This window comes from Salvelinus sp. IW2-2015, linkage group LG9 (genome assembly GCF_002910315.2).
Source record: "Salvelinus sp. IW2-2015 linkage group LG9, ASM291031v2, whole genome shotgun sequence".
In the NCBI taxonomy this organism is placed as follows: Eukaryota; Metazoa; Chordata; class Actinopteri; order Salmoniformes; family Salmonidae; genus Salvelinus; species Salvelinus sp. IW2-2015.
Window position 1 is genome coordinate 31,614,318 of NC_036849.1, and position 14,786 is coordinate 31,629,103.

The 14,786-nt window shown below is 41.4% G+C and overlaps 1 protein-coding gene across 1 annotated transcript in view; it reads left to right on the forward strand.

Annotated features, from left to right (window-relative positions):
* LOC111968948 (MAM domain-containing glycosylphosphatidylinositol anchor protein 2) overlaps window positions 1-14,786 on the forward strand; it is a 249,599-nt gene that overhangs the window by 156,125 nt on the left and 78,688 nt on the right. The window contains exon 9 of the mRNA XM_023994932.3: window positions 9,675-9,944. Within this exon, the coding sequence (XP_023850700.1) occupies window positions 9,675-9,944 (270 nt within the window). The remainder of the gene's footprint in view (window positions 1-9,674; window positions 9,945-14,786) is intronic.

Below are 14,786 nucleotides of genomic sequence, written 5' to 3' on the forward strand. Positions count from 1 at the left end.
ACATTTGAGAAAACAATTATATATAAAGCTCGCAGCGTTAGCTAACGTTTGGTGTCAATTGAACCGAGAGCTATCTAACCAGCCTGAGCATAGCAAACCAAAAGTCGTAGACATAAAGTAACACTTTTCAGATTCGAAAAAATATGCTTAATCAACAGATTTCTGAAATACAGTAGCTAATACTCCTGGATGCACTGTTAAATTATTAGGCTATTTAAACCATATATTTTAAGAAAATGCTTTTTGCCATAGTCCTGCAACTGGCTATTAAACGTGAGATTGTCGAGGGGTTGCTCAACGACAGTTGCTATCCATTGGCGGGCTGGGTTTAGCTGAAAGGCGTCAATTGAAAGGAACAGTTTCGAGATTATTGGGAAATTATTAACCAAAGGTAGGACTAACTATCTAAGATCTGATATCTTAATTAATCATTACCCTGTCTATTGTCAATATCATAGGCTAAGCTAAGTTATAAAATACGATATTACGTTGTTAGGCTTTACAATGCTATATCTCATATAATAGTATCATTCATTATCAGTTACATAGGAAATGAGTCATGAGTGCTATAAGGTGTGTCTTCTTGCGCTAAGATTTTCTTTACACAAAAATACATTAGGCTCAATCTGCTTCAGAATCACCCATGGTATCTGTCTACGTGTATAAAGATCGGATATCAGGCCAGAATTGGCGTAATATTTTTTTATATTGACCCAAATTCAGGGCCATGTAAAGCACGAGGACAAAGACTAAACAAACTACTTTATAAACAAAACACAGGGTTGAAACCCAAACAAAGGAGCGAGGAACACCTTCGGTATATTATGACACCGGGTGTATCGAAATCCCTAATCATCTGCACCCTTACAAGCGGCAGCGAAATGACAAACACACACAGGTTACTCACACGACTAATCTCGACTATTTGATATCAAAATCGACAGAACATATGGAAAACCAAAGGGCACACTTTACAATTACAATCAGTCGAATGGGACCAGGTGTGCGTAATGACACAGCCCGGAGGGATCCTGGACAGTACCCCCCCCCAGCGAGACACACGCCTGACGACGATCACAAGAACGCAGTGGGGTCGATCAGGACCCGATGCAGCTGCCGAAGTTACATCATTGTCACGGACCAGTGCAGCGGCTTTGGACGGACCGGTTGTGGCGCGTCGAACGGGCCAGTGCAAGCTGCTGAATTACGTCTCGTCGGATGGCCAGTTGCGCTGCCGAAGTTGCGAACGGACACCTAGTTGCAGTGGCGTCGGACAGGCCAGTTGCTGAAGTTGCGGCGGCGCCGGATGACCAGTCGCAGAGTCGTCGGACAGGCCCATTCCCGCTGTCTCCCTAATGGTCGATTATTCTGTCTCGTGTGTATAAAGGGATCGGGAGACAGGTGCAGGAAGCATAATAGTTTTTTTATTGACCCAAATACGGGTCCATGTAAACGAACGGGACGAAGACCAAACAACACGTATACAAAACACAGGGTTAAACACAAACAAAATGAGCAAGGAGCATTAAATACACTGGCGAGACCCGTAATCATCTGTGCACGATACAAGCGGTACGAAAGCCAAAACACAACAAGCATAGTATTCACATGACCAACGGACATTGGAACAATAATCGACTGCCGAAATGGAGAACAGAGCACATTTAAACGATTAACACATCCGTGGGAATGGGACCAGTGTGTGCTAATGACACAATTCCATAAGGATCGTGACAATAGGACACTATGTCATCTTGTAACTGTATATCAAAACATAGTGATTGTAAAAGCTGAACACATAAATATGTTTATGATATGTGAAATGTGAAGTGCAAATTTGACGGGTTTTGGCTTGTTGTATGACATCAAGGGGTATTATTAAATCCTCAATGTCTCATTCTTTCAAAATGCATAGAGTCTTTAATGTACAACATTTGCCTCAGTCAGAAAACCAAAAAGTTTACTCCAAATTAGCGGAGGGGATGGGGGCGAGGTTTCTCAATTCAGGTAAAAAGTTGGTTTGAGTGTTAAGTTAAAGTTTCAGCTATATTGTGGAATTATATAATGACGGGCTATTCTTAATAAAAGCATAGGCTATATAGACACAGTTCTACAGTAATTTCCCCAAAATTCATAATGAGGTGTTTCGAAATTCTGATGCCACTGATGATTATTAAGGCGCTATTTAAAACTTAATAAAGAATAATTGCAGTCGTACTCTGACATTTCTACAACCCTCTCTGCATATTCCTCCCCTTCACACGATTAAATGTACAAAAAAAGAAAAACCTCAAACAGCGAAGATCCATCTGCCTCTGAAAAGCCCCAATTATTGTAGTTTTAGGCATTTCATCTACAGCCCGCTATTTATTTATTTCCCCTGGTTATAAGATATGAAATGAAGCATATTGATGAAGCTGCTCTGCCATGACATCATAGTCTCTATAGTCCACCAGTTGGAGGCAAAAGAGAGGAGGAGAAAACAGCATGTAAAGAATGAGTTCTATAAGATTAATGACACATTTCTAGTCAAGCCCCCTGACTATGAGGTGATAAATCCTAGTCAAGCCCTCTATATTATGAGTGACGAATCCTAGTTCAAGCCCCCTGACTATGAGGTGATAATCCTAGTCAAAACCGCCCTGTCTATGAGGTGATGAAATCCTATCAAGCCCCCTATGAGTGATACATCCGTTCAAGCCCCTATAGGTGATAAATCCTAGTCAAGCCTGACTATGAGGGATAAATCCTAGTCAAGCCCCCTGACTATAGGTGATAAATCCTAGTCAAGCCCCTGACTAAGAGTGATAAACTAGTCAAGCCCCCTGGACTGTGAGGTATAAATCCTAGTCACCCCTGATTGAGTATACATCCTAGTCAAAGCCCCTGACTATGAGGTGATAATCCTAGTCAACCGCCTATGAGGTGATAAATCCTAGTCAAGCCCTCTTATTATGATGAGTGATGAATCCTAGTCAACCCTCTATTATGAGGTATGAATCCTAGTCAAGCCCCCTGACTATGAGGGATGAATCCTAGTCAAGCCCCTGACAATGAGGTGATAAATCCTAGTCAAGCCCCATGACAATGAGGGGATAAATCCTAGTCAAGCCCCATGAAATGAGGATGATGATCCTAGTCAAGCCCCCTGACTATGAGGTGATAAATCCTAGTCAAGCGCCCCTGACTATGAGGTGATAAATCCTAGTCAAGCCCCCTGACTATGAGGTGATAAATCCTAGTCAAGCCCCCTGACTATAGGTGATAAATCCTAGTCAAGCGCCCTGACATTGAGTGATAAATCTAGTCAAGCCCCTATGAGTATAAATCCTAGTCAAGCCCTCTTATATGAGGTGAGAATCCTAGTCAATGCCCTCTTATTATGAGTGATAAATCCTAGTCAAGCCCCCACTATGAGGGGATGAATCCTAGTCAAGCCCCCTGACAATGAGGTGATAAATCCTAGTCAAGCCCCATGACAATGAGGGGATCTATCAAGCCCTCCATGTATGAAAGTCAAGCCCCTGACTATGAGGTGAGATGAATCCTAGTCAATGCCCCCTGACTATGAGGTGATAAATCCTAGTCAAGCCCCTGACTATGAGAGTGATAAATCCTATCAAGCCCCCTGACTATGAGGTGATAATCTAGTCAAGCCCCTGACTATGAGGTGATAAATCCTAGTCAAGCCCCCTGACTATGAGGTGATAAATCCTAGTCAAGCCCCCTGACTATGAGGTGATAAATCCTATCAAGCCCCCTGACTATGGTGATAAATCCTAGTCAAGCCCCCTAATGAGGTGATAAATCCTGTCAACCCCCTGACTATGAGGGATGAATCCACGTCAAGGCCAGGGACAATGAGGTGATAGAATCCTAGTCAAGCCCCATTACAATGAGGGATGAATTCCTAGTAACCCCTGACTATGAGGTGATAAATCTAGTCAAGCCCCTGACTATGAGTGATAAATCCTAGTCAAGCCCCCTGACTATGAGGTATAAATCCTAGTCAAGGCCCTGACTGAGTATACATCCTAGTCAAGCCCTGACTATGAGGTGATAAATCCTAGTCAAGCCCCCTGACTATTCGAGTGATAAATCCTAGCGAGGCCCCTGACATGAGGGATAAATCCTAGTCGAGGCCCCGACTATGAGTGATAATCCTAGCAAGCCCCTGACTATGAGGTGATAAACCTAGTCAAGCCTCCGACTATGAGTGATATAACCATCAAGCCCCATGACAATGAGGTGATGAATCCTAGTCAAGCCGCACTGAGCTATGAGGTGAATAAATCCTATTCAAGCCCCCTGACTATGAGTGATGATAAATCCTAGTCAAGCCCCCTGACTATAGGTGATAAATCCTAGTCAAGCCCCTGACTATGAGGTGATAATCCTAGTCAAGCCCCCTGACTATGAGGTGATAAATCCTAGTCAAGCCCCCGACTATGAGGTGATAAATCCTAGTCAAAGCCCCCTATGAGGCTGATAAATCCTAGTCAACCCTCTTATTATGAGGTGATGAATCCTAGTCAAGCCCTCTTATTATGAGGTGGATGATATCCTAGTCAACCCCCTGACTATGAGCTGATAATCTAGTCAAGCCCCTGAAATGAGGGATTAAATCCTAGTCAAGCCCCTGACTATGAGTGATAAATCCTAGTCAAGCCCCCTGACTATGAGTGATAATCCTAGTCAAGCCCGCTGACTATGAGTGATAAATCCTATCAAGCCCCCTGACTATAGGGATAAAATCCTAGTCAAGCCCCCTATGAGTGGATAAATCCTAGTCAACGCCTCTTATTATGAGCGTGATGAATCTAGTTCAAGCCCTCTTATTATGAAGTGATGAATCCTAGTCAAGCCCCCTGACTATGAGGGGATGAATCCTAGTCAAGCCCCCTGACCAATGAGGTGATAAATCCTAGTCAAGCCCATGACAATGAGGTGATGAATCCTAGTCAAGCCCCCTGACTATGAGGTGATAAATCCTATCAAGCCCCCTGACTATGAGTGATAAAATCCAGTCAAGCCCTGACTATGAGTGATAAATCTAGTCAAGCCCCTGACTATGAGGTGATAAATCCTAGTCAAGCCCCCTGTGACTATGAGGTGATAAATCCTAGTCAAGCCCCCTGACTATTAGGTGATAAATCCTAGTCAAGCCCCTATGAGGTGATAAATCCTAGTCAAGCCCTTATTATGAGGTGATGAATCCTAGTCAAGCCCTCTTATTATGAGGTGATGAATCCTAGTCAAGCCCCTGACTATGAGGGATGAATCCTAGTCAAGCCCCATGAAATGAGTGATAAATCCTAGTCAAGCCCCATGACAATGAGGGATGAATCCTAGTCAAGCCCCCTGACTATGAGGTGATAAATCCTAGTCCAAGCCCCCTGACTATATGATAGGGCCCTACTTGAGTGATAAATCCTAGTCACAGCCCCTGACTATGAGTGATAAATCCTAGTCAGCGCCCTGACTATGAGGTGTAATCCTAGCAACCCCTGACTATGAGTGATAAATCCTAGTCAGGCCCCTGACTATGAGGATAAAATCCTAGTCAGGCCCGGACTATGAGTATCCTAGTCAGCCCCCTGACTATGAGTGATAAACTAGTCAAGCCTCCTGACTATGAGGTTGTAAACCTAGTCAAGCCCCCTGACTATGAGGTGATAAACCTAGCAAGCCCCCTGACTATGAGGTGATAACCTAGTCAAGCCCCTGACTTATGAGTGATAAACCTAGTCAAGCCCCCTGACTATGGGTGATAAACCTAGGCAAGCCCCCTGACTATGAGGTGATACATTTTTCCTGGCTTCCCCATTGATTTGACCCACACACAGCTACTGCGCTACGGATAGTTTTGTCACCGAATAGCAAATGTGTCTACTCTGGTGTTGGCACGTGCTCGCTAGCCAACAACCCATAAAGTGAGGGTAGGCTAGTCTACACGACGAATAGGAGCGACAATATTTTTATTTGTCAGCAGTCATACATCGATCATCATGTCACTAGAATAAGACCCTCAATATTTATTGGAAAGGAGCATCAAGCTCATCAACGTTCATCATAATTTTTTTCATTTGTAGCCTAATAAACTGCATGGTTTCCCGAGTTGTTGTGGGAGGACTACACARCATATCATCGAATGACTCCAAGTTTACAATTGATATGATGGTTATAATATCAATATTTATACATAAAGGTGTTTCRACTGCCATTTCTCGCATAATTAATTTTACCGACACAAAAAGATCCCACCGTGTTGAACAAACAAATGATCTATAGGCATTTATCAACTTGTACCCGAAACCTGCRGTTTCCATCACAGCTGTCGTGATAATTGRTTTATACCATATGACTGTGAATGGAAACACGGTTTATAAAGTGATAAATGTGGTCCTTGTGATCAGCGCTAGGGAGCTGGACCGGTAATCTACGGAGGATGGCTATTCCTTCTATGACCAAGGCTCTGTGTGTTTAATCCTGGGCTCTTCAGTTAAGTATGGCATTAAAGCTGGCTTCCAGCCTAATTAGCGAAGCGCTAATTTATCCCCTCCAGTTTTCATTTATTTAATATTTACAAAAAGAGAGAATACATTTTGGAGCGACCAAAAAAAAAAAGCTAGGACACTTGAAATTGTGAAAGTYCTATCATCACCCAGTCATGCAGCGTTAGTAGACGGAGAAATCCCCCAGTTGAGACYAACATGAAATGTGTCACCGATGGAGCTATTCACACTGCAGCTCTGCTGCCATTTTACACATTTGAAAGAGATTGTCATCATTAATATTTATTTTGAAAAAAAKCCAGTCACAAGTATCATTGCATAGAAATAGAGATAAAGACAGTCCCATTATAATGTCAGCGGTGCTTTTTGGGGTTTTGCAGAAGGGTTTTGTAGTGTCTTACAGAAACATTTTAAGCTCTTGCATAACACCTTACAGGAAGTTGCTCTTATAGGCCTACATGTGTAGTTAAAAGGACACCACCCTGGTAACAACATTGTTTTAGCATAATAATGTTCAGTGGAACACTGGAACATGTTCTGTGAGTTTTAACGATACAATACAATGTACTTTATTGTCCATTTACATGGAAATTCATTTCGTGACATCAGCATACAAATACACAAACGCAACACAGTATATCACATGCAGTACGGAAAAATGGAAAGTACACAAAGTCACACATTTACATTTTCACATATTCAAAGTCTCTGCTGTCTACTGTCCGACAGTGTATTGGGACCGCATCTGTCCTATGGCCCACTGTTCAGCATCCTGCATCTGTCCTATGGCCCACTGTTCAGCATCCTGCATCTGTCCTATGGCCCACTGTTCAGCACTGTTCAGCATCCTTCATCTGGTTTTTTTCCTATGGCCCACTGTTCAGCATCCTGCACTGTCTATGGCCCACTGGTTCAGCATTCGTCATCTGTCCTATTGGCCCACTGCTTCTGCCAATCTGTCCTATGGCCCACTGTTCAGCATCCTTCATCTGTCCTATGGCCCACTGTTCAGCATCCTGCATCTGTCCTATGGCCCACTGTTCAGCAGCCTGCATCTGTCCTATGGCCCACTGTTCAGCAGCCTGATGACCATCAGAATGGAACTTGCCCTGCTCCTATTCTTGCTGAACAGTGGGACCTTGTCTTGTATCTTTTTCCAGAGGGCAGCAGTTAAAAAAATTGGTCAAGATTGTGTGTGGGATCCTCTATTAAATCTCTTGGCCTTGTTCCCTTGCCCGTTTATGGACTGTCAGTCCTTGCATCCGTAGCTAAGCCCTGTTCCTCAGCTTACCAAAACAGGGTCATGATCAGGCTGTTGAAATAACAGATTGTGCCTTTTAAGGTTTTCTTTTTCCTTTTTTTTTTGCTTTTGTTTAGGCCTTTTTGTTCTACTTCGTATGTTTTAATCCCTGCAGWAAATAATAACAAGTACTAACCTTACACCAATAATGAATACACTCTTCGGTTGTCCCCATAGTAAAAAAAAATTGGGGTTCCAGGTAGAACCATTTTGGGTTTCATGTAGAACCCTCTGTGGAAACGCTTCTACATGGAACCCAAAGGCTTCTACTTAGTACCAAAAATAATTCTACYAAGGGTTCTCCTATGAGGACAGCCGAAAGGACCCTTATAGGTTCTAGATAGCACCATTTCGTTCTAAAAGTGTAATGTGGGTGACTTTCAGGAGGAAAATACTAAGCTTTTGTTTTTCTAAAGTTCACTTCCTTGTATGAAGTTAAATGTCATGTTATGTTATTCTCTGGAGCCAGTTGCATTTTGCATTGTTGAGGATGTTTGAATTTTATAGGCTTGTCAGAGGACAGTATTTATCTACTTTACAATCAAAAGGGATTGCTGCTCCAAAATTCCACGCGTATTGTATGTGACTAGAACATTTTGAAGTTAGTTAATTTAGGTGTAGTAATATTAACTTTCAGACGGTGGCCTAAGGGAGGCTTGCCTGAAGCCTCGTTGTGGATAGTGGWGGTTAGGTGCTAGCTGGGCTGTAGCATGCTAACAGGGATCCTACCACTTCCACGCTTTTGCACTCTAATATGCTGTTGCTAAGCTGGAAACAAACGTCTTGGGTCACTGACCTTCGGCCTCTACAGACTACTTTCTAGGTATCCATAAGATGAAGTGTATTTGCAATTCCGGAGAAATGTTCCTTTAAGTGTTTCTGCAGTATAATCTCGTATGGTGCCACTCAGAAATTCTGTGAATCACGCTCGTTTRTCTCYGAGCGGYAGARGGTCCCTATGGATTCACCCAGCCATTCTGTGTATTCAAGCAGTAAGCTCAGTCGAGTTAATAGAGGACAGTTCCTCTGAGAGTTCTCKAAATTAGACATGAAACAGGAAAAATATCTCAGAGGCCCTCAAAATATCTCCTGCTAAAGAGCCTTGCATAAAACAACAATACAACAACTGATTCAATGTATTTTTGTGCAATGCCAGTCAGTCAAAGGTTGTTAAGCTGCAGACAAGAAGCTCTGGTATCCTAGACTTGTGACTTCTGAGTTCTCATGTTAGCCTTTTCATGTTAGCCTTCTCATGTTAGCCTGTAGCCTGTTTTGCCCATATACTGGACTCTGACTCCCGCGGCGTAACCGAGTTTGCTAGGTGTGCACCAAAGTGCGACAGGAACATTTTAGCACTTTCCTGTGAAGTCGTAGTGGATAATTGATAAAGCCACGTCTAGTGGCATCTCATTACTGGTGCATTAGGGATAATTACTGCGGTAGATAATATAAAGGCTGGATAAATAAGGGATTTTTAAAGTCCTGTGAGTGGGGAACTTCTGGATGCAGAGGATTATGTTTGGTTTGACGTACGGAGCGAGGCTCGGGATGCTTCCTGTGTGTGGAGGACAGTTTTGCTGAATTCCAAATCGCCTGCTAGTCCTCTATACCCCCCTACTCCCGAGGCACTCCTGTAGATCTGAGAGGAGTTGATAGGTGTAAACAATACGGGGAAGCAATTACCATATTGCACCTACCAAAATCAGATATCCATAGGGGCTAGGGGTTATTTTAGGACAGGTTCATTGCTACTCTTTGCCTGACTGATATAGTACAAGGGATAGTGATTGATTTGGGATCCAGCCTTTTGTCTCCCTCCCCGCCTGTCTGACTCTGGCCTRCTGTCTTCCTCTCCATAGATCCGCCGGCAGTGGAGCCACTGTTCACAGAGATCCGCCAGGGTTTGGGCCGCGCTTTCACCCTCAACTGCCGCATGCTGCGGGCCCACCCGTCCAAGGTGCTCAAGTACGAGTGGAAGCTGGGCACCCGGCTGCTGACCATGGGCCAGTTGGACCAGCGCGACGAGACTGACTACCACGTCAGAGCCCTCAACAGGGAGGGCTACGGGGAGTACACCTGTGAAGTGACCAACGAGGCCGGGGCGGGTGCCTGCAGGTTCTTAGTCACAGGTGTGTACGACAGACGACGTTGGCCGTTCCAGTTTCTATACTTGCTTTGCGCTTAGTAGATTGTTTGATACTAAGTGGTCTGCTAGTGTTGATATTGAAGCCTGCTTATCTGCGACACGACAAAGTGTTGCTTGTTTTCGCTGCTAGCAGCAAGACATAACGCAGGGAATTTTGCACAGAATTTCAATGATTTATTGAATAGATCAGGCTGATGGATGCATTCATAATAATTAATATATGTTTGAACATGCAAGATGTCATTGTAATGATTAACACCTCTGGAAATAAAAATGGGATGCATTAGGGTTGGTATTAGTGTTCTTAGTTCTCAGCGTTTTGGTAATTATGTTTTTTAGCTCTCAGTGTTTTGGTATTAGTGTTCTCAGTGTTTTGGTATTAGTGTTCTCAGTGTTTGGTATTGTGCTTAGCTCTCAGTGTTTTGGTATAGTGGTCTTAGCTCTCAGTGTTTGGTATTAGTGTTCTCAGTGTTTTGGTATTAGTGGTTTTGCTTAGATCTCAGTGTTTTTTGGTATTAGTGTTCTTAGATCCAGTGTTTTGGTATTGTTGTTATTAGCTCCCATGTTTTGGTATTAGTATTCTCAGTGTTTTGGTATTAGTGGTATTAGCTTCGAGTGTTTTTGTTATTAGTGTTCCATGTGTTTTGTTATTAGGTTCTCAGTGTTTTAGTATTAAGTGTTCTGAGCTTCAGTGTTTGGTATTAGTGTTCTCAGTGTTTTGGTATTAGTGTTCTTAGCTCCAGTGTTTGGTATTGTTGTTATTAGTCTCAGCGTTTTTGGTTTTGTTTGTTCTTAGCGCTCAGTGTTTTGTATTGTGTTATAGGCTCTCAGTGTTTTGGTGTTCTTAGGCTCTCAGCGTTTTGGTATTAGTGTTATCAGGTGTTTTTGGTTTAGTGTTTTAGATCTCAGTGTTTTTGGTATTAGTGTTCTTAGATCTCAGTGTTTTGGTATTGTGTTATTAGCTCTCAGTGTTTTTGTTAGTATTCTCAGTGTTTGGTATTAAGTGGTATTAGCCTTCAGTGTTTTGTTATTAGTGTTCTCAGTGTTTTGTTATTAGTGTTCTCAGTGTTTTAGTATTAGTGTTCTGAGCTCTCAGTGTTTTGGTATTAGTGTTCTCAGTGTTTTGGTATTAGTGTTCTTAGCTCTCAGTGTTTTGGTAATGTTGTTATTAGCTCTCAAGCGTTTTGGTTTTGTTGTTCTTTACGCTCAGTGTTTTGGTTTTGTTGTTCTTAGCGCTCAGTGTTTTGGTATTAGGTGTTATAGGCTCTCAGTGTTTTGGTGTTCTTAGCTTTCAGCGTTTTGGTATTTAGTGTTCTCAGTGTTTTGGTGTTCTTCAGCTCTCATGCGTTTTGTATTATGTTCTCAGTGTTTTGGTATTTGTGTTCTCAGTGTTTTGGGTATTAGTGTTCTTAGTGCTCAGCGTTTGGGTATTAGTGTTCTTAGCTCTCAGCGTTTGGTATTAGTGTTCTTAGCTCTCAACGTTTTGGTATTCGTGCTGCTCTAGCTCCTAGTGTTTGGTTATAGTGTCGTAGCTCTCAGCGTTTTGGATTAGTGTTCTTAGCGCTCAGCGTTTGGTATTAGTGCTCTTAGCTCTAGTGTTGGGTATTAGTGTTCTTTAGCTCCTGTGTTTTGGTATTAGTGTTCTTAGCTTTCTAGTGTTTTGGTATTAGTGTTCTCACATGTTTGGAATTAGTGGTTTCTTAGCTCTCAGTGTTTTGGTATTAGTGTTCTCAGTGGTTTTGTATTAGTGTTCTCAGTGTTTTGGTTATTAGTGTTTCTCTGTGTTTTTGGTATTAGTGTTCTCAGTGTTTTTGGTATTAGTGTGTGATCCTCAGTGTTTTGGGTATTAGTTTTCTCAGTGGTTTTGGTATTAAGTTTTCAAGTGTTTTGGTATGTAGTATTCTCAGTGTTTTGGTATTAGTGTTTCTCAGTGTTTTGGTATTAAGTGTTCTCAGTGTTTTGGTATTAGTGTTCTAGCTCTCAGTGTTTTGGTTTTAGTGTTTCTGGTATTAGTGTTCTTAGCTCTCAGTGTTTTGGTATTGTTGTATTAGCTCTCAGCGTTTTGGTTTTGTTGTTCTTAGCGCTCAGTGTTTTGGTATTAGTGTTCATAGCTCTCAGTGTTTTGGTGTTTCTTAGCTCTCAGCGTTTTGGGGTTATTGTTGTTCTTAGCGCTCAGTGTTTTGGTATTAGTGTTATAGGCTCTCAGTGTTTTGGTGTTCTTAGCTCTCAGCGTTTTGGTATTAAGTGTTCTCAGTGTTTTGGTATAGTGTCTCAGTGTTTTGGTATTAGTGTTCTCTGCGTTTTGGTATTAGTGTTCTCAGTGTTTTGGTATTAGTGTTCTCAGTGTTTTGGTAATTAGTGTTCTCAGTGTTTTGGTATTAGTGTTCTTAAGTGCTCAGCGTTTTTGGTATTTAGTGTTCTGTGCTCAGTGTTTTGGTATTAGTGTTCTCTGCGTTTTTGGTATTAGTGTTAGCTCTCAGCGTTTTTGGTTATTAGTGTTCTTAGCTCTCAGCGTTTTTGGTATTAGTGCTCTTAGCTCCTAGTGTTTTGGTATTAGTGTTCTTAGCTCTCAGTGTTTTGGTATTAGTGTTCTTAGCTTCCAGGTTTTGGTATTAGTGCTTCTTAGCTCTCTAGTTTTGGTATTTAGTGTTCTTAGCTCTCAGCGTTTTGTATTAGTGTTTCTTAGCGCTCAGCGTTTTGGTATTAGTGCTTAGCTCTAGGTGTTTTGGTATTAGTGTTCTTGCTCTAGTGTTTTGGTATTAGTGTTCTTAGCCTCAGTGTTTTGGTATTAGTATTCTCAGTGTTTTGGATAGTGGTATAGCTCAGTGTTTTGTTATTAGTGTTCTCAGTGTTTTGGTATTAGTGTTCTGAGCTCTCAGTGTTTTGGTATTAAGTGTTTCAGTGTTTTGGTATTAGTGTTCTGAGCTCTCAGTGTTTTGGTATTAGTGTTCTCAGTGTTTGGTATTAGTGTTCTTGCTCTCAGTGGTTTTGGTATTGTTGTTATTAGTCTCCCCAGCGTTTTGGTTTTGTTGTTCTTAGCGCTCAGTGTTTTGGTATTAGTGTTCTGAGCTCTCAGTGTTTTTGGTATTAGTGTTCTCAGTGTTTTGGTATTTAGTGTTCTTAGCTCTCAGTGTTTTGGTATTGTTGTTATTAGCTCTCAGCGTTTTGGTTTTTGTGTTTCTTAGCGCTCAGTGTTTTGGTATTAGTGTTATAGGTCTCAGTGTTTTGGTGTGTTCTTAGCTCTCAGCGTTTTGGTATTAGTGTTCTCAGTGTTTTGGTATTAGTGTTCTCAGTGTTTTGGTATTAGTGGTCTTAGCTCTCAGTGTTTTGGTATTAGTGTTCTCTGCGTTTTGGTATTAGTGTTCTAGCTCAGCGTTTTGGTATTAGTGTTCTTAGCTCTCAGCGTTTTGGTATTAGTGCTCTTATTTCCTAGTGTTTTGGTATTAGTGTTTCTTAGCTCTCAGCGTTTTGGTATTAGTGTTCTTAGCTCTAGCGTTTTGGTATTAGTGTTTTAGCGCTCAGCGTTTTGGTATTAGGTTTACTCCTAGTGTTTTTGGTATTAGTGTTCTAGCTCCTAGTGTTTTGGTATTAGTGTTCTTAGCTCCAGTGTTTTGGTATTAGTGTTCTTAGCGCTCAGTGTTTTGATATTAGTGTTCTTAGCTCCTAGTGTTTGTATTAGTGTTCTCTGTGTTTTGGTATTAGTGTTCTCAGTGTTTGGTATTAGTGTTCTCATGTGTTTTGGTATTAGTGTTCTCTCTGCGTTTTGGTATTAGTGTTCTCAGTGTTTTGGTATTAGTGTTCTTAGTGTTTGGTATTTAGTGTTTGGTTTTGTAGCAGTGTTTTATTAGTGTTCTAGGTTTTGGTATTAGTTTTAAGTGTTTTGGTTTAGTTTTCACAGTGTTTTGGTATTAGTGTTCTCAGTGTTTTGGGTATTAGTTTTTCACAGTGTTTTGTATTAGTGTTCTCAGTGTTTTGGTATTAGAGTTCTCAGTGGTTTTGGTAATTAGTGTTCTCTGTGTTTTGGTATTAGTGTTTCTCTGTGTTTTGTATTAGTGTTCTCTGTGTTTTTGGTATTAGTGTTCTCAGTGGTTTTGGTATTAGTGTCTCAGTGTTTTGGTATTAGTTTTCACAGTGTTTTGGTATTAGTGTCTCAAGTGTTTTGGTATTAGTGTTCTCAGTTGTTTTGGTATTAGTTTCACAGTGTTTTTGGTATTAGTGTTCTCAGTGTGTTTTGGTATTAAGTGTTCTCAGTGTTTTGGTATTAGTGTTCTCAGTGTTTTTGGTATTAGTGTTTCTCAGTGTTTTGGTATTAGTTTTCACAGTGTTTGGTATTAGTGTTCTCAGTGTTTTGGTATTAGTGTTTCTCTGCGTTTTGGTATTAGTGTTCTCAGCGTTTTGGTATTAGTGTTCTCAGTGTTTTGGTATTAGTGTTTCTGCGTTTTGGTATTAGTGTTTCTTACGTTTTGGTATTAGTGTTCTCAGCGTTTTGGTATTAGTGTTCTAAGTGTTTTGGTATTAGTGTTCTCAGTGTTTTTGGTATTAGTGTTCTCTGCGTTTTGGTATTAGTGTTTCTCAGCGTTTTGGTATTAGTGTTCTCTGCGTTTTGGTATTAGTGTTTCAGCGTTTTGGTATTAGTGTTTCAGCGTTTTGGTATTAGTGTTCTCTGTGTTTTGGTATAGTGTTCTCTGCGTTTTGGTATTGTGTCTCTGGCGTTTTGGTATTAGTGTTCTCAGTGTTTTGGTATTAGTGTTCTCAGCGTTTTTGGTATTAGTGTTCTTAGCGCTCCGTGTTTTGGTATTAGTGTTTCTTACGCTCAGTGTTTTGA